General features: G+C 41.6%; 1 protein-coding gene across 1 annotated transcript in view; it reads right to left on the bottom strand.

Moving 5' to 3' along the window:
* The window catches only part of lrp1bb (low density lipoprotein receptor-related protein 1Bb), a 293,597-nt gene that overhangs the window by 50,244 nt on the left and 215,449 nt on the right, over window positions 1–27,904 (bottom strand). Inside the window, 15 exon segments of the mRNA XM_086219771.1 lie at window positions 3,489–3,611; window positions 6,663–6,748; window positions 6,829–7,012; window positions 10,311–10,498; window positions 10,737–10,877; window positions 11,553–11,675; window positions 12,927–13,055; window positions 13,907–14,026; window positions 18,091–18,213; window positions 18,421–18,570; window positions 18,824–18,937; window positions 19,706–19,825; window positions 20,186–20,314; window positions 21,554–21,679; window positions 24,536–24,728. Coding sequence (XP_086075897.1) covers window positions 3,489–3,611; window positions 6,663–6,748; window positions 6,829–7,012; window positions 10,311–10,498; window positions 10,737–10,877; window positions 11,553–11,675; window positions 12,927–13,055; window positions 13,907–14,026; window positions 18,091–18,213; window positions 18,421–18,570; window positions 18,824–18,937; window positions 19,706–19,825; window positions 20,186–20,314; window positions 21,554–21,679; window positions 24,536–24,728 — 2,049 coding nt within the window.

Below are 27,904 nucleotides of genomic sequence, written 5' to 3'. Positions count from 1 at the left end.
TACGGATCCAAAATTGAAAAAAAGAAAGCTTGAGACTTTGATGGTTCATTTGTTTTATAGCTTCTTTTTGGTTATTTTGAAGAGGCATTTTAGCATGTTTTTAATGTTCTTTTGCTATTTGTTGAGAAGCACTTTGAGCTGCGATCTCTGTGAAAGGTGCCATACAAATAAAGTTTCATTATCACCATTATTATGTAAATTCACACTGTGCAGTTTCACGTGGCACCCAAGACTGTGAACATATTAATACTCCAATGCAATTTCATAAGAAACCCGAAATTAAGTGCAAACACAAGCGTAACTGCCATTTTACATCCACCACGATGCAAAATTACCAGACACCTGCACAACCGCGGTCCTGCACCCTTCAGGAACTACATTCTCCAGCAGTATTTGTTAGATGTGCAAACTTAGATTACAGGTCAGCAGCAGCTCATCGTGCTCGTGCGAAACACATCAGGAGAATTGAGTTATAATCTAATTGAAGGTGTCAAACTGATGTTGAAAAAAAAATTTTAGGAAGTAAATGGGAGTTCCATCAATATCCCCACGATAGCCTTTGTGTGTGCAAAAGCAGTTATAAACAATCATCTTGCCAGCTGGCAGATAAAGTGTTGTGCCTTGAAAACGTTTTTTTTCCCTCCCAAATCCCAGCAAGCATGCAATCTGTCATTTAACAACATGGAGTGCTTTGAGGCCTTCTCTGTCATCATTAACAGGAAAATATATAGCCTTGGCAAAGACGAGGCTGTCCCCTAAGAAGTAATTTGGTGTAGGGGGGAGGAAAAAAAGGCGAACCAAAATGTCAGTCATTGTGCGATATTTTTCATCAAAACTGCCTCTTCGGGCAAAAAGAAACTGATACTCATTAAATAATGTCCCTCCGGTGGACTTCATCCATACACCACACTGTATTGATTGAAAGGATTGCTTCATGTTTTGATATTGCTTTACTAGAACCCAGTTCCAGAAGGATGCCTCGCTGTAGAGGGTTACCACGTGAGGAAGGACAATATTTGAATACGACTCTGCAAAATGTGAGGACGGAGAGTCAAGAGCGTGAAGCACTTTTGCATCTAATGAATGCGGTTGCGCCCGTTTTATCCACAATCACTCAAAGTTATTGCACCTCAAAAGCCTTTTGCTTTCAGCATCTGAAGTAAACTGTTGTTATACTGACTCACCACTGGAATGCTCCAAAAATGTTATTAAGGCTGTTTTTTTCTTCCTAAAATGGCAATATTACAGCTAAACTGTTGACATAGTACAACAAATAGTCCATGAATAATCTTCTTTATATGCAGCCGTGCAGATTCCTACAACACCTTGACAACACTAGAAGAACTAAAATTCTCTGTCATTGTTTCCCTTCTGTCTGGTTTCAGTACAACCCACTATGAGACTTTCTAACGTAAGTTCTCCTAATGTGTGTTCATGAAAGAACAGAAAGGGATGTTAAGAGTTGCTCTCTTTGCCTTTGTCACGACTTATTTTAGGATTAATACAATTTAAATGTATTTCAGAGAGCATTCTGTACTGGTATTAAATGTCACCATGCCCCTCGTTGTAATCAGGAAATACAAAATTAGGATAAAAACCAACTTCTGAAAAGCCCAACTCAATATGTTGCTTAAGTAATCTTTAGTTTGATATTTTAGAGCACATGTAAATGCAGCCGCTGACATCTAATTGATGCAACACCTTGATGGATGAAATCTAAGGGTGAACACATCTGGCGAAGATTAAAGATGGAACCTTTACTTAAGGCTACAAGCTGCTGCTGCATCTCACTCACTACGGGAAGACACAGCAGTAACGCGGGTGTTTCCATCAGCTATTAAACCCAGAACACCTGCTGCAGCGTCACTGATTGTGCTGCCAGGTGTGTGACCTCCTAGCGCTAAAGTTTCAGACTAGAGCAGCAGCAGCAAATACAGGCAGAGTAAATACAGAAGATGAACTGCAACATATACACAGTGTTTTAATCTACCCATGGAATCCAATTAATCCCTGCCAGGATCAGATCTTGGCAGAAAAATCCACAGAAATCCTTACTCATGCTGCATCTTGTCCTCCTCATATGGCAGGCCTATACTTTAGCACTAGACATCAGTGGATCTTTTAATTAACCCAATGCGAGAACTTCCTTGATCTGTATCACAGACAGTCTGTCCTCGCACTAAGCTGTGGCTCAAACACAGTCTGTGGAAGTAATTGAGCTGAATGAGAGAGTAATTTCCCCCCCCCCCCCCAGCACAGCTAATGAGATGTGGGATAGGAGCTAAGAAGGTGTCCCCCCCCCCCCGTGTCTACGCTCTAACCTCGTGACCTCGACAAATCTGGACGATTAACGCAAAGATAATCCACGTATCACTGGCCTGAAGCATTTGTACAAAAGTCAAGCTCATTCTTTTCAGTGTTTAATTACATTCAGTCGGATGGAGGCAGTTAATACTACTGTAGCCACGAAGAAGAAACCTACATGCATGATGTTGTCAGGGGCTCTCTGTTTCTCTTTGGTTTGGTTACACCGTTAATTCTAAGATGCTGGATAGCCGGTATCGTGACGCTGTTACCACCTGCCTTCTGTCAGATCCTTGTAGGCTGCTGGTAGCTGCTGGGTTCCAAGCCCCATAATTAGAGCCATGATGGAAATACTGAGATGAGTTCAATCAGTTAGTAAACATGTATTAAAACATTAGAGATTCAAAGTCAAAAAGTGTACCTTACTCATAGAGCAGCATCACTTGTGGCTTTCTTTAACGAGTAAAAGTCTATAACTTGAGTGTCATCAACACACAGGCTCATTCATGAAATTGTCTAATTTACAAAAGCCTTCTTTAACACTTTAGGACTTTTTAAAACTCTCAGTTTTATCCAGGAAGCCAAGCCTGGTGTCTGTTGCCGACTCCTTGCTCCTGATATTTATTGTGCAACTGTCAATCATCCAGACTTGCGATGACTTTAATGATATAAGATGTACGCAATAGATGTCAGAGTTAGGCGGAGACTCAACCACTGTACATCCACTAGAATATATATTTTAGGGGTTACGACATCAAACCAGACATTGAGTCAAATCAAAAACTAGCTGCTTAGATACACTCGGTCAAATTCCGATACTACAATCTAAATCTCAACTGAAGTGAAGGATGGTACCCTCTCTCTCTCTGCCTCACTTTGTCCTTCAGGATGTCAGAGTGAGGATGTCATCCTCGTCTCAACTGCGCACATCCATTGTTGTTAAACTGACTGAGACGGTCGAAATCTTTTATGTATGGACAAAGAGCAGCAATCATCAAAATTAATCACATATGACTCAATAAAGTGAGGAGATAGCACTGAACTAGACATCAAAGATAATGAATGCACAAAAACAGCAACTGGGTCTAAAAGTTCCTGGCAAAGATTAAAAGTTGCAGAGGCAGAGAATAAATGATTTAAATAAAGACATTTTACAGTATCAGAACATTAATTTTCCATGGTACCTTGAGGTCACTCCCGTTGAGGCGCATCCTGTTGATCTTCCGGCCACTCGGCCGCGTCGAGTCCACCCAGTAGATGAATTCCTTCTTGTAGTCAAAGTCGATGTGGATGATGTTGTTGAGGCCCTGAGAGTTACATAAGAATACAAATACAAATATATAACATTCATTCTGGAATCAGCCTGAGCTCAAACCCCACTGGAAGAGCCTGATATGCACAACACCTGCGTGTGCAGTATAAATAAGCAAAGACAAATACCAAGAGGATGAGAATCCTTATCTACCCGCATGAAACGCAAACCTACTGTAACTGCTTCGTCTCTCGTCTGATATTTACAAGTACCATTGATTTCGTAGCCGTCCCTGTTGGTTTTAATGCCTTCAGCTATAAAGAACATTTGAAGAACAAGTCCTATCAAAGCAGAAAAGTGAGATTCTCACTGCTCTTTCGCGTTCATAGGACCCCACTGTCAATCAAGACAGAGCCGCTGACTAAATCAAGTGCCCCCGCCCTGCTGTCTCTCTGTAGGGGCTTCGAAAAGGTGTCGGATAATCTGACAGGTGAAATGAGATATCTTCATCAGATCATCAACACCTCCACAGACAGACATCAGAGTGTCCCGCAGGTACATTCATCCACTCCAAACATCATTTATAGAGATGGAACCTGGATGCACCTTTTCCCACAATCAGAGTTACATTTTCAATTTCCTGTTCAGCAGCAAAAAATAACAGCAAGCTTGTGGAAGAGTCGAAAAAGAAACTTGATAGGAAGGAAAAACATTGTGTCTGACATTATGACAATATGTCTAAGAGTAAAACATCAGGGCAGTAGATGTGTTTTCCAAAGTTTCTCACCAGCCAACTTTTCTTTGGCCTCTAGCTATCAGCAGGCAGGGTTATGGGTGTTGTTGCATAACAGCTTGCAATCTAATTGGAGGCTGAACTTATTGATATTGTACTTACCAAAGTTAAACTCTGCCATTAAAAGTAATTTCCAGCATGACATTTGCATTTATTGATTTCTGCTGCTGAAAATATTGTCAATTGTTGGTTTGCTCATTTCTTTCCACTTGTGCAGTGGATATTGAAAACATGCCTCTTGAGCGGGCCGAGTGCTTGGCCATCCACACTGCTTCAGACTCCACTCTGGCTGCAGGTTATCCAGACTTTAACATTAAAATACAAATTAGTTGATGCTCACTTAGTATTAACCTTCAGTGGCACGTTTATGCCTAACCTATTCCCTGCATGTCTGGGTATAATGTATTGAAGAACTGCAGCTTCTAATTCCTTTTTCAATGAGTAAATACGTTACAGTCAGTTTACCGACTGATATTTTTTTCATTGCTCAATTAATATGACAATACATTTGAAGAAAATAATATGAAAACATGCAATATAATACTGTATTTAGTTGTCTAATTACATCATCAAAATCTAAAGTCGACATAAGGGTACAATAATATAAGTACAAAAAAATGAATACATAATAAGAATCTGGTCAGAAAATTCTGTCCCTTAAATTGAAAAATGCTGATACGATTAAGTTCTTGACTTTTATTGCTTAAAATTTGTATGTGTGTTTTTTTTTTATTTAATCAATACAGATACACACATTTAAAAGAAGTTCTATCAAACCTGTGAGGAAAAAGGCTCAGTGTTTTGTTGAATAATTGATATTGATTTATTCATCCTTAATTGGAAATTACCGTTTTTAACTTTAAAAGGTGCCAAGGGACTTTTATTTACCTGCCTCTTCAATTTCACCCCTTCGATCTGTTCTACCCATTTGAACCTTTTTTTCTTCTTCTTTTTTTTTTTTTTAAATAAAAAGCCACCTGTGGACAAGTATTGCAAATTAGAGTTTCACTGCTGCAGTGCACATGCAGACAGCCGTGTTTCAGTTTAAATGTTACGGTTATGTATCATATCAAATAAAAACTGCTAAGACGTTGGCTCATCTCATATTCATTACATTCCTGTAAGAACCAGCGATACTCTGACGGACTCTACCAAATCTGAACACGCTGTCTGTTGTGAGTCGACCGTTTCTGTGACGGGAGGAAAAAAAGAGGGATCATATGATCGATAACGACTGTCTCATTTAATATTTTCATAATCCCGTGAACATACACGCTCATTTGAACATGGCAGGTTAGGGTGTAGCAAAATGACAGAAGGTCATTGAAGTATCCTCCACCACTTTACCCAGCCATGTGCATATTCCCCACTCTGGATTCCATTAATGCTAACATGCAGCGATTCGAGTGATTTGTGGCTGATGAGAACTCCGATACAGAGAGCAGAGTACACGGAGTCAAGAGGTTAATATGACTGTGAGAAGAGACTTTTGGATACTTGTGGGCTGATTTACAGTCAATCACAGCCAACCATTTGTGATAATTAACAGTCAGACTCGAGGGTTGCCTGGAACAGCTGTGGAGAGATCTAGGAACAATTTAAAAAGCTCCTCCAAGGGCCCCTCAAATGGATGATTTTGCTCCCTGTCAATCAGGATAGCCAGTTTTCCCTGTCTCTATAAATATGGTGGAAGCTGGGAAGTCATAACAGACAGTGAATATCTCGTTTAAACACTGCTGGTACTTAAAGGTTCTATCAATTTAAAAGTTGAATCCCAAACTCTCTTGTGAAAGTAACTTTCATAAGCTGAACATCCATTATAGGGTAATTCATAATTCACAATGAATTTTGCTGAACCAGGTCAGAGAAAAGCCCAGAGATATAAAAACACTTAGTGATTTATAAAATGAAGTATGTGTTAACCCCGGCTCTATAAAAAAAAAAAATAAAAAAAAAAATATTATTCTCAAGTCTGTGAGTATAATTGTCAAGTGAATTTTAAGCAAATTAGGCATGTTTTTGTCATTGACGCCTGAAGGTGGAGCGTTCTACTTGAGATGATCTCACCCGAGAAGCATGTTCATGTCGGCTGTCATGTTTAGGAGACAGTAGATCTGTGCATACGTACATACCCAGATTACCGTCAGGAATTAACAGCTTGTCTTTATCTAAGTTGAAAAGATTCAAAGCCATTTTAACTGTATAGTTGAGAGGCTGCGGTCAGGAACAAATCTGATTTGCAATCAACACTCCGCCACGATCCGTGTGACTATTTCACTGCAGACAAGAGGTGAGAATCCAGATGTTGCCTACCTGCTTCAAGATAGTGTAATTGGATCCATCCACACTCAGCTTCCGGATCTCATGATGATCCGCCATGATGAGAAAAGGCTCCTCGGCTGAAATAAGGAACACACAGGCTTACATGACATGAGGTACAGCGTCACTCTGGAGGTGGCGTGATCTAAACCCCTCTGACCTGTCAAAGCCTTGCATATATTAGGGTTGCGTTCCAGGGCTTCGTAGCCGTCCACGCACAGGCACTTGAAGGAGCCGTAGGTGTTGATGCAGCGCTGGCTACAGGGAAGAGTCGAGGAGCATTCATCAACATCCACACATGTCCTCCCATCATCCTTCAGGTGGAAACCAGGCCAGCATTTACACTGAGGACACAGGGAAACACATCAAAACCAAGTCAGAACCAAGTGTGTGGCTGCCCTTTTCCTGCAGCCTGTGTGTCTTTGTGGTGATTTCTTTTTACATAATGCCACAAATGCCAGCAGGGACTTTGATAAATGTTCAACTTTGGGTAAAATTAAATTAATTAATATGAGATCTTAGTGCAGCTTTTGATACCATTGACCACCAAATCCTTCTGCAGAGACTGGAACATGTCATTGGCATTAAAGGGACTGCGCTAAACTGGTTTAGGTCATATTTACTAGGTCGATCTCAGTTTGTACTTCCTAATGATAACCCCTCTGAAACCTCCTATCAGGCTGCACCAAAAAGTGCCTAAAGACTCTCCAGCTGGTCCAAAAAGCTGCCACCCGCGTGTTGATGAGAACTGATAGAAGAGACCATGTCTCTCCTGTACTGGCTTCTCTGCATGGCTCACTGTCAAATTCAGAACAGAATTCAAAATTCTTCTTCTAACATACAAAGTTCTCAACCATCAGGCACCTTCATATTTGACAGAGCTCATAGTCCCTTATTACCCAGCTAGAATCCTTTGCTCCCAGGATGCAGGGTTACTTGTGGTTCCCAGAGTCTCTAAAAGTAGAATGGGAGTCAGAGCCTTCAGCTATCAAGCTTCACTCCTGTGGAACCGTCTCCCAGTTTCGGTCCGGGATGCAGACACCCTCTCTACCTTTAAGAGAAGACTAAAGACCTTCCTTTTTGATCAGACTTATAGTTAGGATTGCTTAGGCTGGCCCTTAGATATGCTGCTATAGGCTTAGACTGCTGGGGGATCTCCCATGGTGCACTGGGCTTCTCTCTCCTCCTCTCCTTCCTCCTATATGTGTCATACATAAATCATACTCATATATGTTACTAACTCCTCTTCTTCTCCGGAGCCTTTGGGCTCCCCACATCCCAGATCCCGGGTGCTGCTGGAGGAGGCTACAGACCTGAAGAGGCTCAAGCTGCCACCAGTAGCACCACCTGCTCTCGTCCCCATCTGTCCATCACTCTCTTCCCTTCTCTTTCTCTCTGTCCCTCTCTTTCCTTCTGTATATCTGTCTTCCTCCATTATCTGTCCTTGTCTCTGCCCCGCTCTCCTGCTCTCTTTCCCCCCAACCGGTCAAAGCAGAAGGCCGTCCCCATTGAGCCTGGGTCTGCTCAACATGCCTGCCTGTTGAACGGAAGGTTTTTGTCAGTTGCAGGATGTGCTTGCTGATGGAGAATTGTTGGGTGTAAATTCATTGAAGGAGCGTGGCACTAGACCTGCTCTCCTTGTAAAGTGTCATGAGATAACTTTTATTGTGATTTGGCGCCGTACAAATGAAATTGACTTGGCTTGACTTAAAGTCGTCACTGTTACTTTTTACCCAGTGTATGAGTTGAAGAGGGGCGGGACAAATACCAAAAATACGAACCATCACGTCCCACATGCGCGAGTGCTGTCCAACAACAACGGCAGTGGAACCAGACCATTGTTCTTCATAAGACATCTCCTCGCCCACAAATCTCATGAACCCACACAAACCAGCAGTGTGTCTCCTCTCGCTTTATTTTCAGTCTTTATTTCATCAAGAACAAGGACAGAAGAAAGCACCTTGTACCAACATTTCCATTTCCGCACCCACACACTCAGCTGGGTGCTTTCAGAAGTGCGCCTGCTGCTTTGGTGGTCACAAGGCCTAACATTTAAGTTGTTTTACAACGCTTCAACATGACGTGTATATTCTATCAGTGCGCTTCAGCAGGCTTTGCTTGAACCATTATTTTGAATCAATCTTTGAGAACAGATTGTCTGAAGTTGCATGAAAGCAATGAAAGTCAACGACAAATGCTATGTGATGATGATGAGGAAAGCTATGATGTAACATGGCTCACAAATGCAATCATACTACAGTGACCAACACTCCCCCAAAAATAACTTGTATCAGCAGTGCTGGATCCACAGCAAAGCCTTTTCTCTTTGACAAAGTTTTAACCTTGAGGCCTTTTCTTCTGATCTCCCTGTTCAGACCACAAGCGTCTGCGATAAGGGTCTGCACTGATGTACTCTCGGTCCAGCTCTGACCCTCATGTCAGGGAAGAGAGAGTTTTCTGTGCTTTCAGCCACTTTTCTGATGCAGTGAACATCAGCTAATAGCAAGAAGAGGGAGAGGAAAATCCCGGGATGAAGGCATAAACTGTCGCAGTCTGACAACAGGGACGGCCAACAGTCCAGCGGATGTGGCCTTGACCTGGAGTCAACCCCAACATCACATGCTACTACTGCCAGCCACGGCACAATTCCTGAGCACAGTCAGGGAGTGCAGACAGCTGTTAGCATATCATTAAAGTCTCACTAATACAACATTCAAGGTTATTCAAAGACTAAACGCACACATTCCTCTGTCCCTCTTTATCAATCATGCTTCGTGTGTTTCCTTTATGTAGATGTACTGTGGACTGTAACTTTACCTGCTACACACCTACGGCGTAATAGTGTAGCTAAATATGCAGCTAATACAAAGGCTACAGAACTGCAACAGCAACCTAGATCTTGTGTACAAAAACACGAACACATGAATTACATTATGCTCCTGAGACCTATAATAAAACCTCGTATTTCTCTGCTGCTCTGGACTAATTAATGCTCAGGAACAGTACCTGAATGTAGTCAAACTTTTAATTTCTTACGACGAAACGACCAGGTCAGTAATATATTAGGTGGCATGTTTGTGCGTCAGCATCATTCAACAAAACTATGAGGACGATCTCATGAAACTTCCTTTGTGGAACTAACAGATTTATGAAAGATCTAGTCAGAAACACGTTAAGAGCTTGGCGATGGGTTAAAGTGAGGACTATAAGTTTTCATCAGATCGTGTTACTGTGGTGAGGCGGCTAATTTCACCAAAGACCTCTACAAGCTGAACTCAAGTCATTGCACCACCTCGTGGTTACTGGAAGTAAACTTGATAGATTTACACTGCAATGACACTGTGTTGTCTTCAAGTGATGTATAGCAACATAATATATAGTTAAGTGTGTGTTCTCGAGCGTCACCTAGCGGGCACAGGTGATAGTTGCATCATAGTGCAGTTCCCTGTTGCTCTACAGAACAGCAACACCCTCCAAAAGGCACAGTGTTTCCATCTTCTCTTTCACTGCAGTTTGGATCCTCGTTTGCTGAATGAGAGGCTCTTTAAGGACTCACTATATCCAGCAAGTCATTCTGACTTGGAATGCACTTCCAGGCTAGTGAAGCGTGATGAGGCCATAATTCTCCCAGAGGTCTCTTACCTTGTATCCCACAGGAAGATCTTGGCAGTCCTGTGTGCACCTGCTAACCCGGCGATTCAAACATTCGTTCACATTACAGTTCCTCTCATCTGAGCGGTCTCCACAATCATCTCTCCCATCGCAGAGACTCCCCTCAGAAATGCAGCGTCCATTGGAGCACATGAAAAAGGAGCCGTTGCACAAGCTTCCTGAAAAGAGCAAGAAATGACTGTGACTACCACGACATGCACTCATTTCTCAAAAAAGTTGGTGAGTGTTTTTGACCTCACAAAAGGACCTTGTCATTTTAATTCCTTTCAGAAAAGCTCCCCTGGTTATAGCACCTCTTTGTTTTCTGCCGTATGTCCCCACCTCTTTCCTGGGTGAGCGGTGCTGCTGGTAAGATTAATAAAAAGATTCCAGCTGAGAGTCAAACAGCAGTCTTACCTGCGGCCAGACATTTGAGGTTCAGAGGCAGCTCGTCAGAGTGATCAGGACAGTCTGCATAGCCATCACACTCCCACTGCGCGCTAAGAAGGCAGCGGCCATCCCCGCAGCGAAACTCTTCTGAGCCACACGAGCGATAGACTGACAAAAGATAGACATTTTCATCAAAATACAATTGGTCTCAGCAAGGACAAAGCTTCGGTGTGGAGTGTGTGAGAATTAAGTGTAAAAAAAAAAGTGAAATAAAGCAGTAAAAGGCAAGATTTTAATGGCCGTATTTCAAAGAAATACCCCCCTAGAGTTGATCAACATACAAAGGTCTGGTGGTGTTCACAGCCGAATTGGCCAATATTTCAAGTAGAAATGCAAATGCTGCACAGAAGATGGAACAAATGTGAATATCAGCTGCAGAAACATAAAAAAGGGCTTTCTTACGGATTGTGCAGTTTGATCAACCCTTAATATTGCCAGGATTTATTTAAACAATCATTTCAAACAATGGTCTCATTGTTATATAGAGGCAGGACCATGAGTCATATTTGCTTCTTTTTTTTGCCTCATACTAGATCTCTACCACCGCCGGGCCCTCATGTTTAAACTGAACTTAATTCTGGGCTCCACTTTCATTTATAATTGAACTTTCATTCACTCCAACTTTTCTTCTGCCTAAAGCTGTCATATATCTATCATACTATGAATCTAAATGAGTCCTATCTCACTGAGTTCAAATGTTATAATAAGAGGAACATATTTAAATGAGGGTGAATTCAAAAACCATGGGTGAATAATAGGAGAACAAATGAGAAATCAACTTGCCACATTCCACCGACTCATCAGATCCGTCTCCACAGTCGTCATCATGGTCACAGACGAACCTCTGAGGGATGCAGGCTTTGTTGTGGCAGTGGAATGAGCTGTCGTCACACGTGTTGTTGGGTGCTATAATTCATGAGAAGAAGGGGGCTTAGGTGCTAATTAACAGGCAGGCAATATGTGCAGAACGTCAACATTATAACCCAAATGCCAACCCACTGCTCTCATGTCATTTTAATGATATTTAGATATTAAGTTATGCCCAACATAGCGTGTTCGTCCTCATACGCTGAGTTAACAGCCTTCACTGCTCATTAGCCAAATAATAGAATGTCATCACGGCACACAATATCCACTAAGGCAGGTCAGAGGTGTTGGAGATTATTTCTTAAAATCTAAATCCAATATAGGTACCACGGGAACCAAAAGATGTTTCCTTTACTTATTCAGGGTTGTTCTTTGAGAGTAATGGTCTCTTTTGCAGGAGTGATCACACTCACATGTTAAATTTATGGGGTTAAAGGCCTTGCTCAGGGGCACCTCAGTGGTAATAATGAGGACAGAGCAAGTGCAGCTTCTTTCCCCACCCAGATTCATCTTGACAGCAACCCCCCAGTCACAAACCTCTCCTTGACCCTTTAGACCACCAGCGGTCTGACTTGTTGAGCAGCTGACAAAAATATGAAATAAATCCACCAGCACGCAGGCTTGAAGACATCTAGAATTGTATAAAAATCTCAATATCTATTGTGGCTGCCCCCAGAATTTAGCAACAGTGACCAAAAATGGTAGGGATGAAAATGTGCAAAGCTTTAAGGATTTCGTGAAAGTGTCCTTGGGTTCCAAAGCGATAATGAATGGTGAGCGGCGGTGGGCGCAGGGAAAAAAAAACCCAGAATCCCTGAAAGACTTTTAATCACATACAATGACAAAGCTCCAGCTGAGGTACAGTTCTGCATGTCCACTCATTTACATTTTACATGAAAGCATGAAACAACAAGTTTGTCAGCGATGTGTAACGAGAGCCTAGCGAAGGTCATTGCCGTCAATCAGTGTCATCGATGGCAGCAGCCACGGTGACGACTTCTACGTTTCCCCACAGGTCTGTTTCGCTTTTCCCATTATGTGATGACGAGGTCCTTCAGCCATTTTACACATCACTTACCACACCTTTTCACTCGTTTAAAGGGGATTTTCGAGTTAAGTGAGCAGGTCCTCTGTCCCTCTATTACTGTGCACAATATAATTTGAGATCTTTATTAACAAATATGTGCAAAACAAAGTGTAAAAAGATGACTTAATCCAGGGATTACAGTTACATTGATATTACGTTTGCAACAAGCAATTCACTGTACTGAACTGGAAGAGAGAGTTTACCACAGCCAGCTGCAGAAAGTTCATCACTCCCATCGGGGCAGTCCCTTTCACCATCACAGAGCCAGCGTTTTGGAACACAGGCATACGACCCTGGGCAGCTGAACAGCCCTGGAGCACATGTCACTGAGCCTGAGAACAAAGGACGCCATGCACTACACTTTAAAAAGCCAAATGGGTCAAACACACCAGAAAGAACAATGAATTCAACTGAAACTGAGGTATTCTGCTCTTCAGGGAGGGTGCCCTCTATTATAGCTGAACATTTAACAGCATTTTATAGGAATGAAAACACTTTCTCTGCCCTTAAAGGGAACATCAGACCACATTCAACTTAGAGAATTAGTTATGGATTTGAACTGAGACAGCTTTACGACCCCAGCAAACTTGCTGCAGTTATTTACTTGAATTATGCAACTCTGTGATGCTCTCCTCTATCAGTCTAAGAAAAAACTGTCTAGGGTGGGGAAAAAAATGGCTGAATGGGAATGCAAAAAGAAAATAAAGTATTTCAATTATATATGTATAAATGCATAGCTAAAATCCACAATTTGTTTTTGACAGGAACTGGGTCTCAAAAACCTCTCAGCCATTACATTAATATCGCCTTGACACTACATTACAATCCAATTATGCAACTGACGAGCACTGAAATACTTTTATTGCAGTGTTTTATCGAAAAATTAACACACACACACACACACACACACACACACACACACACACACACACACCTCATTCATCCATGAAATAACAATATGGCTGTGTTTCTCGGGCCTCAGTGAAAAATCTATTAGCCTTCCTGCCCACCTGAATCAACACAAACACTCTCCATCTCATTTGTAGTCTCATCTATTGTCTCCTTCCTGTACCTACATCTCTTGCTCAGCTCAGGGAAAACAAGAAGCTGTCACAAATAATACAGTGGATGTGACCTTTTGTACCAGCAGCAGATTCCTCGTAACATCTGAAAGGGCACTAACCACAGATCTGCAAGCTCTCATCAAGGCCGTCCTCGCAGTCGTTCTCCCCATCGCACAACCATTGTTTGGCGATGCACTTATTCTTGGAGCAGGCAAACTGGTTCCACAGACATGACGAGTCTGCAGAGGGACAGGAATTTTAGTCCCATAAATCAAACAAAGTTTGTGGGGAAACAACAAAGTGGAAATATCCCCATAGAAAGGGCTGGATGTTTTTAATCAAAACACAAGCAGACTGACTTCTACTGGCCCCTTGGCCTGCTTGTTTTTCTCTGTAGATTTCTGTTTAGCAGCACATGTGATTACACTGACACAACAGCCTGGGCATTTCTTCCTCTTTTTCCAGTAATGAGACTGTATTTTTTTTTTTTGTTGTTGCTCCTGGCTAATATGGAGGGAAAAGAAACAACAACCAAGGACATAAAAAATGGATCAAATTATTAATAATAATTTATCTCTTAGGACTTGATTATTGAGGTTAATTTACTCTTAATCTGTTTGACAAGAAACTGTCAGCGGTGATGGGAAACAGAGGTCAACGGAAAGGCGTTCTGTTGATCGTTGTGTATAAAATCTGAATACATTTATTTTCCGTGCAGAGTTTCTGTCACCGAGCCACCTCCATCTCCCTGGGGAGTCATTTGTTGGTCTCTTTCTCTCAGATGCCTGGCTTGGCAAAGTCTGACGGAGCTTTGATGAGATGCTGAGAGACGAAACAAGGGGGTGGCGGGGGGGGTTTGGGGGGTATGTGCTGCAGGTCAGACCACAGAACAAGGCATTATAGATCCTACAGGGGTATGGGGGGGTTGTCTCCCACTGTGTTGGTTTTCCTTCCTGTCAGAATTTATATATAAGATGTAAGATATGGATGAGATAAACATCGAACGGCTCCATCCAGAGACCATGGCTACACGCACGTGAAAGTGAATTTGAATTTCAGCTGCTTCAAGTGTACCACAAAATAGCAGGTCTACAGTACATTAAATGTATCAAAGAAAGTCTTTCATGTCTCATTTTCAATAGTGTTTCCCACAGTAGAAAATCACATTATGCATAGTGAACTGACAAATGACTATTTCATCTGAGCAGATGTGGAATTAGAAATTTCTGAAATATAATGACATTTTCCTTGAACCACTTTGCTTTTGCCGTCAGATTATCGGTGGCGGAAGCTTTTTATATGATAATTAACTCAGAGGAATGGGAATATTGTCTATTTGTCCTGAAAAGCTATTCAGAACTTCTCAAAGAATTGAGGCATAATTCATATCAGTTCTGATAGAGGCAGATTTGATGCATGGGATGTTATCATTTCACACGGGCACAAATGACATTCTTAGATGAAGGAATGGAAATGCTGTTCCTGTGTTATGCACCTCTCTAACAACCCTCATGGCCAATTTACAAAATATATCAGATAACTCCAAGACAATTAAATAAAAACCTGGTTTGCACTGAGCTGCCTTCCTCTATCTGCAGCAAATGAAATGTGAACAAAGGTGCTGTTTAATTATACAGGGAAAGTACAGCAGACAAGTCAAAGATCCGCAGTATCATTGTCAAAGACTCTCAAAGGCAAAGACGTGCTGCTACATTCCAGTGGTCACGGTTTATTTGTGGTGTTCTTAAAGAAATTAACCAGCTCCAGGCACTTAGGCTCCCTCAGATAATGGCAGAATGTTGCCGATGGCAACGCTAACACAACGATGATTAGCAGTTATCATATTTAGAACAAGTCCCTCAAATCAAGCAGGAAAACACACACACACGGGTTGTACTGCCCTGCAGGTTGACGCAATATACAAGTAAACTGTGCAAGTTCTCTGGTCTAATGCTCCAATCAGCAGGAGCCAATTATCTGTCAAATGTAACAAACAAAAGCTAATAAATCCATTCTGTGATGGAAAAAAAAAACACAGTGGTAAAGGTTTGGTTAGGTTTGTATTAACTTATGAGTACTTTTACTTTATTGTGCTGATTCAATGTTTGACTTTCTGTAGGAAATGAGGTAATAATGTAATTACTGCCAATAATACAGTAACTTTCAATAAGTACATTTTTTTGGACTGTTGAATGATTAGAAAACAATAATCAAGGACATGTTTGCTGATTAATTAATAGAAATTAATCACGTAAAATTTTGGACACACCGGCACTTGAAATATTACATTTCAAATATGTTTTGGTGAATGTGTGAATAAATTTATACATAAACTCAAGAGAGTAAAATCTTCACGTCACTTTTGGTCACTGACGGCCATAAAAGTCCAAAATTTGAACCAAACATTGCAGCTCTACATTGAAATACCAAACCCCTGACGGGGTCAAGGGTCAAGATGAGCGTCTCTGCTGAGTCTGTTGCACTTCCAATGTGTCAAAGTTGATCGTTTTTTTATTAATGATCTTACATTAACATGGAAACAAACAAACAAACAAAAAAAACGTCAACCTTTAACACATTTTCGAGATGTGAAACAGGGTCTCAGGCGCGACGTTGATGTGACGTCGACTTCACTAAACATGCGAGGAACAGATCTTGAAGACGTTTTTCTAGATCAACATTTCATTTTAAAGAGAGCAAGATTCAGTTTTCTGAATCTGAATATGAAATCTCAGGTGCATTTATCACAAACTCTTTTCTTTGTAAGACTTTGTCTATAAATCCTTTTGAAAGCATGTTTAAAAATTTGTATTTATGTGTTGTTTCGATTTCTCCTCCTTCTTTCTCCTCCTTCTGCTTTTAATTTCTGACTTCACAAACACGGGGGGAAGTTACGCTGCAGCGCTCTGTCATCATAAATAAATCTAGCTTGCCCGCCAGCATTAAAATAAACTGGACGGCTCATCTAAAACAAGATGCCATTTCTTTACATATAATTTAAAACATCACTGTTGTCAATAAATTGATGTGTTGGTCAATACAATTCACAGCAAAATACAAGGATGATACATGTTTCATTTTCCCAGGATTTCAGCAACATGTGCGTTTGTCTCCTGCAGCAAATACAAACTCTCATGGGCAAAAAAAAACCCCAATGTAAATGTATGTGTTTATTTGCATATAGAGCACACGTGAACTCAGAGCAGGCTCCCTCAGGACGTATGAGCCAGCTCTAACCAGGGCCATGGAGGCAGGTCTCATATTTGTTCTTTGTTTAAATCTGGATAGAAATTGCAGAGAATTTGCTAAAAATGGCCAACTTGGCACTTCAAAAAAAGCCATTCATCAAAGTCAGAGGGATTCATGCTCTGTGGACCATGAATACTTGTACCATTTTCATCCCAATCAATCCGAGAGCGTGAGTTTGCGGGGTGGACCGACTGACTGACACCAACTCTCCATAGTGCAATGCCACTAGCATGGCTAATACAGAAGAACGGGGGGTGGGACTGCAGTCTTCCATGTGCACAAGTGGATTCGGGCGATTTTGGAGATTTGTAAGAGAATTTCAACAAAAAGCTCCTCCTCTGAGCTCAGGTGATGTCACTGTCTGTGTGCAAATTACACAAATTCTTACTGTGACTGAAATTATCGTCCTTCTCTTTAATTGGAGAGACCTTGACTTTGTCATGGCAAGGTCTGCATACATCAGCATGGAGAGACGCGTATATGAGAATGCTCTCATTGCCCGTGGTGAGGAGAGGCACTGTAAAATGTAATTCCTTCAAATGTCACTACATTCCACCAAACCATTATTTTCATCTCCAGCAGAAGCAGTTCTCTGACTGATGGCTGATTAATTATTTGTTATAGTGGAAGTGCTGTATATAACAATACACGTAGAAAAGAGGGAAAACTGTGCCGTCAACAGCCTCACTCTAAATCCAGGGTTGGAATTTGACTTTCAGAAAAGCAACAACGCCCACTTGAGAAATGGCAAATATGGGGGAGGAAAACAAAGTGATGAGAAATTGCCTTGTGGCATGATAAACATTCATCTACTGCCTTTCTCTCTCTCCTCTCCTTTTACTGCATACTGTATGTAATATTCGTCTCAGCCCTGGATCTATTTAATTGAACAAAACATTACAACAAACAGCTTCTTTTTAATGGAAAATAAATATCCTTCCATCCTCCAAAAGTGTTATGTACAGCACACAATTGCCTCAGAGAACAACAACATCATTTGAGTTTATTGTGCTGAAGCTGTTTCATGAGAGGTGAGATTTGTAGGTTTGTTTACCGCACTGGAATTCATCTGCTCCGTCTTCGCAGTCTTTTTGGCCATCGCACAGCCACACGCTGGATATGCAGTTCCCACTTGGACAAGCAAAGTGGCCCTCCTCACACTTCTGCCCGTGCGAAACTGGAATGAGGAACAGAACCAAGTCAGTCCTTTGGAATTAGTGATGATTGAGGTCTTAATCTTTCCCTGAGCTGTTCCTGAATCTCTTATGCTAGCTCATAATCATCCCTGAATATGGGGTTCACCTTAAATCTTCTCCAACAGGGGCTGCAGCCCTTGAAACCTCACTGTGTGTACCTGCAAAACATCTTTGTTTTGGATACTCACCCTGGCAGTTGGTCTCATCAGCATAGTCTCCACAGTCGTTGGCGCCGTCGCAGATCCACGAGGGGTGGATGCACAGTGAAGTGGAGTTGCACCTGATGAAATCTTTTTCTTTCACCCCCAGCTTGTAAAAGTGAGAGCAGTCGGTGTGGTCTGAATACAAAACACAATACCACAATAATTGTCTGTCACAATGGCAGTGGTGGTGATAGAGGCAGGGTTTAGGGGAAGACGAGGAGGGGTGGGGACGAGGAGGGGTGGGCCAGCATTCAATCTGATCCGAGTGACACGTAGAGATTTAAATTACCACATCCAACTGACAGCATAGCTCTGTGGCTACAGGTAGAGCTTTGTGTTTGCGTTTTCCTTTTTAACTGCCATGCAAAGCACAGCCTGAAGGACTTACTGCAGTTTTTTTCATCCGAAGCATCAGCGCAGTCAATGACCTGGTTACACCAGGCTGAGCTGGGTACACAGCTCCCATCCTTGCACGATGATTCAGAGGAGCCGCATGTGACATCTGGAAGAAGGAATTAGCATTTCAAAACAGTGCAGAAACAGCAGTCAGACATTTCAGGTACAGTTCACAACATTAGCTCAGATCTCTTTCTGGGTGGTGAGAATTAGCTCTCTGGTGCTAATTAGAAAATGAGTCGCCCTATCTGTCCTAAAATATTGCCTGAATATCTCAGCCCTCTTACTGCGAATGCAAAATATTATGAGTTCACTTCTATGCAAGTCTCACAAAAGTATGTTACATAAAACAATAATCAAATGTTCTAATGGTAATAAAAAGAAAAAGTACTGTCAAGGCCCCATGAAAAAGAAAATGCAATGGTGGAGATGATGCGTTGTAGTGAGATAAACTCCTTCCTGAAGTTCCTCTTCCCTTTCCTGACTGCTGATTTGGAGGCTGCACATTATGGGAATGCTGCAATCTTATAGCCGACTGAATCAACTTGGTGGAGTATTATTCGCTTCATCATTTCCCCACTGAAGCAAAAAAAGGACCTTTCCTGAGAATATTTCAACAACAAGGTCAAAACTAAAGTAGCCTGGACATTCTAAAGGGACACAAAGCATTGCCCAGGCTCTCAAACGCTGTTTTTTTAGGTTGGGGTGCTGGGAATGCCTTTGAACTCTTGCATTCTGTATAATCTCAGGCCTCATTAGACATTAAAGGCTTAGCGCTACATGTGGCCGGTGTGCTGTATTAATACGAGCGGTAAGTGCAGCTGGATCTTGCCCTCAGAAGCCGGACGCAGGAGATCAAACGATCCTGACTCACTGTTACACAAAGCTTCATCCGAGTTATCCCCACAGTCATCGATCCCATCACAGAAGCGACTGTTGGCCACACATCTCTGGTTGTAGCAGGGTCGGAAACCCTTCCGGCAGCTTCTGTTGTCTGACATAATTAAATGCAGTGTGTTAGACGTGATCAAATACTCTTTTGTCTCACCTTGGTAGAGATTTTCCAAATATTCCTGCAAGGATTATAACCCTTTTTTTTTAAGGAATATGCCAACTTTTTTGGAAAAGGCTAAACTGCCCATCTACTACCATTCACTGAGCTAAGCTAATTCACAGTCAGCTGGTCTCTGAGGGTCTCAGCTCCCTACTGCACACACAGGTAAGATGGGGATTCATCTTCTTTTCTGGCTCTGGGGAGGATGACAGCTAAGCATATTTTTGGGAAAAAAATTGGTGGACTTCTTAATAAATTCCACCATTTTATCAGAAATTACTCCATGGAAGTCTTTCTTACCACAATATTGCATCTTTTCGTCCGATTTATCTTTGCAGTGGGCAACTCCATCGCAGGTCAACTGGTAGCTAATGCACTCGCCATTCCCACACTCAAATTCACTGTGGATGTTGCAGGAGGAATTTTCTGCTGCAGAAGAAGAGAAAAAAACATGTCATGAACGACAGATGGAGAAGATCAACTGTGGAAAATTAAAACTTAACAAATTAATATAATGTGACCTATGGCACATTTATCCATTATTTGAGTTAATACTTGCAAAACGTACAACTGCAAAGGTCAGAGGGAAATATCTGACATGTTCTGATATTCTAAAAATGGAACTTTGAAGTTATTTCAGTTATTAAGTATGAATTAAAAATTGAAATAACATAGAACCGTGATTCACAGATTTTAGCAGACCTCTTTTTTGACAGAAATGAATAAATACTTCATCTTGCTCTAGTTAGTGGAGGTGGGGTGTGGTAGGAAGCCCGTCACCTTCTATTATTAGATCAAGACTCAGATCTAGCTCTTCTGAGTCATTTGCCTTATGTGGTGCAGCAAAAACACCATCAGTGCAGGGTTTTTTTTATTTCAGTTTGTCTGTCTGTGTTTTAACAGCATGAATCAAAAAACTATTATTCCCATTTTGACGACACTTGATAGAGGAGGATAGCGTGAGTCGTCTGTCAACATGCCCTTTTTTAGACTGATTCACATCTGGGGTGCTTACATATGGGGACACGAACATGTCCTGTCAACAGTGACTCACAACCATTTAAAAACACCCTTTTTTCTCCATCGTATTCAGCACAGACCTGCCCACTCTCCCTTTGATGCGCCAGATATTGGTTGAAAAAAAAAAAGGATTCTGACAGAATGCCGAATATGATCACACTAAAGCAGAGAAGCAGTCAGACGGTGCGGTCCTTTTCACCAGCCGCACCACAGTGACGTCTCGGAGGTAAACAAATATGAAAATATAATTTGACCAGAGTCTGGACTTTACTTACATTTTGTTTCAACTTTAACCAGCTATTTTCCCTCTAAACATCTGTGACAGACACCAAGCAGCTTTAAATGAAATTTCTGCTGTGTGCAAACCAGAGAGCAGTATGAGTATACTTTCCTGAGCAGTATTGACTGTGACTGCTGGAACCGCTATAAACATACTGATTATCCAAAGAGGAACAAAACAATAGCATTTGGTTGCTTTCCTGCTTGTGTGTGGCTATGCAAACAGGAGTCAAGGCCACACCGTCAAGGTTACAATGTCCCCCTTCAAGATAACTAATCCCTGAAGAGTGCCATTAACATCAATATCTGGTCCGCCTGATGATCTACGGGTTAGCAGTTGTGGCCCTGGTATAATTAAATCGGACTTACACACACATCTGTTGTCGTCCAAGAGCACACGTTCTCCACGGCAAGTACAATTGACCCTTCCATACGGGGTCAGAAGACATAGGTCACCGCAGCCTCCGTTCATGTGTCGGCATGGAGACAGCTCACCTTCAGAACAATCAAAGAGAGCTTAATAAGCACTCAGAAGCAGGCAAAGGAAAAATAAAACTAACCTCAGCCAGTTATGAAAATACAATCCACTGGGGAAATGGGTAAGTTCTTTTAAACAGAGACAAAGTATTTTTTCCATTTATGAAAACAAACAGCAAATTGTCACTCAAACATTGTTTTATTCCAAATGTCCATTTTTTACCCCACACCCCAAAGTCCCCTTAACACATCGAGGAGTCAAACCCCTTTGATCTGGAATAAAAGGAAGGAAAAAATATATATATATATATGCATATTGGTTGCGTAAGGATATGTGGCTGATGGCTGTGTCTGCATATATGTGTGTGTGTGTGTGTGTGTGTGTGTCTGTGTGTAGTACAGGCATCAAATTATCAGGGATCTATTGAGCAAGGACGAGTGAGGTCAAGCGAGTTGGCTCTCTTGCCAAGAGACTTGGACTCTATGATGTCTGCTTTTGACAAGCCTTCGCCTTATTTCAGGAAGAACCAATGATTGGCCAGGCCCTCCAGTTGACATAAACCAGATTTATACCACATTTGTGGGATCTTACAGGATCAGGCACATCCCAGGCGTGCCCCAGACTCGTCCACTTCCAGTAAGACCAAGCCCAATTTCTAAAAGTAGCGATTTTGCAATTTTGCAATCAGTTACAGTCCATATTAGTGCACTTAAAGCTGGCCTGAGACCATTTTAACAAGATCAGGTGCAATCGCCTTCTGAGTTGGCTCATAATTTATATTCTCTTCCTCCGTTTAGATGAACTGATTGTTGAATGTAAAGTGGATCTTCTCAAAGTCAAGGGGCCTGACAACAAGCCTGACCTCCATAGTTAATGGGTTTGATATAAATTTTATCCTGTAAAATTCCTTTGCAGTTGAGACTGAAACAGCTTGACATTCTGTGGCAGTACATTGGTGGCTTTCCCAGTTACTAGCAGGGATAAAAATGCTCCACTAAATGAAAAATAAAGTCATAAATCTGTTAGGTGAGGTCATGTGAGATCTGAATTGGGACAGAATGACAAAACCATGTGCAATATCGACAATTGATAAGCTTGATTAAGAATAAAAAGGGGTGGCTCAAATGGTCCAACACTTTGGTTTTATTTAAAGGCACCCCAGGGACCACCGCGTGTATACAAGGACAGCTCTCGTAAAAAGACTTGCACTACCACTGACTTAAAGTCAGCTTTCATCAGGTGGCGACTGTATAACCACTCTGGATGTTTTTGTCTTTCCCTGCCAGCGATGCTACACCAAAAAAAAAAAAAAAAAAAAAAAAGCTGCTCTATGTGAATAAAGTATTGCACTAACATGGATGAAACATAAGCCATGGAAGGCAAAGGGTGGTGGTCGAGCCCTAAAAAAAAACAAAAGACAAAAAAAGGAGAAGAAAAGCTCAGCAAGGACAGACTCAGTATCAAGTGCAAGTGTTCCTAGACATGCGTGTTCACTGGATGTTTGCCCTGCAGCTGGGACTATTTCATTCATGAGAAACAGAACTGTTCCTCTATTCTGTGGCTCAGGTAAACAGCTGAACTGAATGATCATTGATATCGTCAGGATATTTACGAGCATTATGATGCAACAGGAGGTTAAATATAGCAGGGCCAGAAAGGATGAAGTGGTGATGAAATTGACATTACGCCTAGACAAGCAGCTGTGGTCGCGCAGGTCAAAGGATGCCATTATTTCCCACAGTGAGATAAACACGGTAGAGAGCAGAGCCCAGATTTGATTCAGGGGGGCACGATCAGGCCCACACCCCTTTGTCCTGCTGGGAAATTAGATTTTAAACAGCCACTAAGTGAATCTCTCTATAGCATTGGCTTCCTTTGTTCTTATATTAGATGTGGAAGTTTCAAACAGCCTTTCAAATTGAGACCACGTTCATTTAACGCTCATGGCGCTTTTGGACATGGTTATTCACGAGTAGACCCTAGAAAACACTCTGCATTGCATCGGGTTGGCACGTCATGTCTCTAAATCATGTCTCAGTTCTGTCTAAACTGAACTCTACCATGTGTTCTTTTGCACTTTAAGCTAACAAGAGATGACACATTATGGAGCACTATTTTCCAACTGTGAATGTTTCTGTATCTATTGTCAGTGACTCAAAATAAAACACAACCACCACAAAAGGATCCCATTTGATTTTTCTATTAACTATTAATTGTTTATAACAGATAACGGCGCTACGGTGTTAAGAGATCGCGGTCAGATTTGTCAATGAGATCACTTTTTGTTTTATTTTATTTTTTTGCAAGAACATGATATAAAAGTACAATCCAGCCCAATGATAAATCCTGTAATATTTTTAGAGGAGGTGTTAATTTACTCTCATAGTCATTTTGGATGTAACTGAACTGTGATATCTGAGGAGTGTTCCCATTATTTTTTAAACCCAACCTCTGACAAAATATTCCAGTGCAGTTAAAATGCAAAATACATCCTCCAAAAGTAAAACTGTGCAGTTTCCCTCTGACGCCTCTTGGCCGGGTCATTGTTGGAAATGACGACTGGATATCAACTGATTTTACCTGGTTGAACAAAGGTCAAATAAACAAATTGTGTACAACCATCAGGAAAAAAGATGATGATGTTCCGTCTATTCATGATTAAATACATGAACTGGATGAACACCATAATACAGAGGTAGAAACTGCGTACAGTGACGTGTGTGTTTGTCTACTGTCTTCAACGACACTACCTTGATAAATAGGCACAAGCCAGCAAACACAAACAGCACCTGCTCACACATCATACACAAATATTTGTAGACAAAATACTGCATCTATTGGTGGTGAAGTTCTCCAGGTGATTAAATACTCACAGTTGTTGGTGTCCCTGGCCACAGCGATGATTCCCATTGGTTGATGGGGTATGTCAGCTCGAAGTACTTTGACGTCACCACCTGTGTACTTGTTTGATCGCAGCACAGACCTGCGGGCCCAGTCGGACCAGTAGATGAAATCTGCATAGATGGCCAGCCCGTAGAAGTTTCCGGGGCCTGATTTAATAATGACCTAAAAGGCACAGAGCAAAGGAATGCTATTACGTAAGAGTGCCTAACATCATATTTTACAGACTCTTGCTGTCAAATGCTCCTTCAATATTGCATTATGCAGCATTAGAGGACGATCCTATGTGCAGGCAGGCAGAGCTACAGCTACAACACAGGGGGAATGCATAGATTCTATGCTGTCAATATTTACACTTCCACCCTCAACCCAATCACAAACATCTGCTCAAGATCTGGCTGTTGGAAGCATTACTGGAATTTTGAGTGCAACCCCAGGAATAAATGTGGAGAATAATGTTTCGATTCATTAATCAACACATCACCCCAATCGCCCACATGTCTGCTTAACCCAGATGTTGGGGTGTAAATGGCACTGTCATTGGCAGGAAGGCAGGAATCCATCAGATCCCTCCTTGTGGGACTCTCCAGGCTTGTGGGGAGATGGGGGGGTCTGAGCCTCCAGCAGCTCTGTAGTCTCGGCCATTAGCGGAACAGGCTTGTAAGCAGCATCACATTAGCCTTGTGCTATACTGGGATTAACAGGACAGGTGTTGATTAAAGAAGCCCAGTATGTGGAAGCAACAACTGGCTGTCAGACAAGTGAGAGATGCAGACAGAGAAAGAGGGAACGAGAGAGAGAGAGAAAGGGATAGAACACCAGATGGGGTGACATATTGATAGGAAATTAGATTTGGGAGACATAACACTCACAGCCAGCAGCATATAACTTGCATGCGGAACTAGTGTTTTGGATAAATATGGAGATATGCAACATGTTCTCATGAAACTTTCATTTGATTTCTTGTGAAAAGTTATGTACAATTATTCTTACATGTTCCTACTAATCTTTAGCAAGACACATAATCATTGGTGATGCTCTTGGTAGCTGGCCAGTGCTTCGGCTGTTTCCATTGGGTGATATGTCTCTCAAAACATTTTAGGTGAAAAAAACCTTACAGAACAGAACCTTTAAAAGAAAAAAATACTTTTTTTTTCAAATCTAATCCAAACCACTTCCGAAGCTGGTCAGAAATCTATTTTGAATCCCATTTCTTATAGATGTGTCGGAGTCTGGACATGCAAGTAGGAGTTCACAGCGTCTTTTGTCACTCAAAACCTTTTTCCACAGGTGTCGTCTCAAATTTGTGCATTGTGGAGAGTTTGGCAATGTCCGGACACAACAAATCCCAGCTCATCACTTGATAATAACAGTGTGGACAGAAAAAGATCTGATTTTAGATTAATCTGATTTGAGAAACAAATCAGATTTGCCTGCAGCCTGAGCGAGGCCAAGATTCAAGACGCAATGTATTCTGCAATTAAAACCAGAATATCAGTCAATAACACAAAATAAAGAAAACTGTTTGAAAACAATTGAAAATGTCTCCCTCTTGGCCAGATCATCCAGGTTTCTCAACAGAAACACAGCTAAAAACAATCTGATCATGTCAAGAAGTCTCGCCAAAAATAAGCATGAAATAAGTCTTGCTCCTTCCCCCTCCTGTCTCACAATTACAATATCCTGCATTACTTTTCGTAGGAAAATAACTACAAATTTATCATGCAAACAGCCTGAGATCTGTCAAAGACTCTGATCACTCACGAATGTTCAGCATTTCGTTCTTACTGTTCAACCATGTTTAGCAAAGGTACGTTAACTTGATGGCGTGGATAAATATCAGTGTGCAAGGACAGATTGCTGACTCTGAAATAAAGCCAATCAGTTTATGTTTCCTCTCTTCGTTCTCTTCCCAGCTGAACATCTTGCCTTATCATGCACTCAGCTGCCCTTTGTGAGGCACTGCCTACAGTAATGACCTGGACCTCCACTCTCAAAATGGCACGGGGGAGTGAGCTCCGCCAAGGCTTGTGCTCTTCTCTGTCGCCAACTCACTGTCAGCATGTAATGGCACTGCTGCAGAGAAGAGGAGTAGCCGGGCCCTCAAGGATCGCAGTTTATAGTCTCGGAGTTCAACCATTTTCAATTCTAAACTGAAGTCCTGTGGACTGAGGTGAATTAAGCACATCAGATTCTTTCCAAACCAGACTCAAGATATACTATCAAGACAACAAGACTAAAATCGAATGCCTTTGAAAATAACGGATGCTATGTCTTGAGGCTTCTCCTGCTGCACAATTTTACAAGTGCTGAAGGTGACAATCAGCAACTTCAGTATAATTTACACATTTTAATTGGAATGGAGAAGCTGCACCCGGAGTGGTCTGGTCACAAACCAATAATTAACAGGATTAGACTGCAGCAGGGGCACAAGGGGACCTAAATGTGAGGACTTCTGAGCCTGGTGACCCAGCTCAGCAGACATATGGGTAACTAATTGAGATGGGCTAAGGTGCTGTGGCTGCACAGTTCATGTCGAGGAAAACCTGAAATCCAAGGGGGAAAAAAAAAGAAGTTATCTTGTGTTTTAATCCTTCGGACACCTCGGATAGAGAGGATATATATCCAGCTGGGATATCATACCTTATCACATCTGCAGCTTTTCCTCTCTCTGAGCCTATTTACTACAGCGAGAAATGACTTCTATGATTAAACTCAGCATTTTCCATTCCAAAAGTAAGGCTTAACAAAAAAAAACACTGCAATTGGAGACTGATTGGAAAGAGACGCTAACTTGTGAATCAATGCGTCTCTTTCATGAAAACATTTTTTGATTCATCTGAATTCCAAATTAATATAAAAATGCACGACAGGTTTAATCAACACACAGTTAGGGTACGATGTTGAGTGCATTCACTGCAGAGAAACAAATGAATAAATATTGACATAAATGGATACAAATATTCTTGGATCGGGCCCCAGAATGTTAATGGCTGCATGTCATGAACATCGTCACATAGCCTTGTGAAAATTGGAAGTTCTGGCACAAGAACTTCATTCTTAATACAAGCGAGGAACAAATCTCAGAACCTTCTGCACTGCTGTGAGACAGACACATGTGAAACCACTTCATTTTGGAGGTAAAACTAAGTTTCAGCAGCGAGGTAAGTTTAAAGGCTAGAATTATAGCTGCATTTGAAGCTGATGAAGGTTAAAGAAAGGAGCATGTACTTCCATAGCACCCACTGACGCTGAACAGCCATAAAACATATTAATGGTTGTCATATCATAACATGCTAAGAGGTCTCTTGGGTCCGGAAATATTCTATTGAAATTGAAGT

Source organism: Aulostomus chinensis, chromosome 12 (genome assembly GCF_037954235.1).
Source record: "Aulostomus chinensis isolate RoL2024-O1b breed Wild chromosome 12, RoL_Achi_v1.0, whole genome shotgun sequence".
Classification (NCBI taxonomy): Eukaryota; Metazoa; Chordata; class Actinopteri; order Syngnathiformes; family Aulostomidae; genus Aulostomus; species Aulostomus chinensis.
Note: the sequence above shows the minus strand (reverse complement) of the source record. Positions and strands in the feature narration are given on the sequence as shown.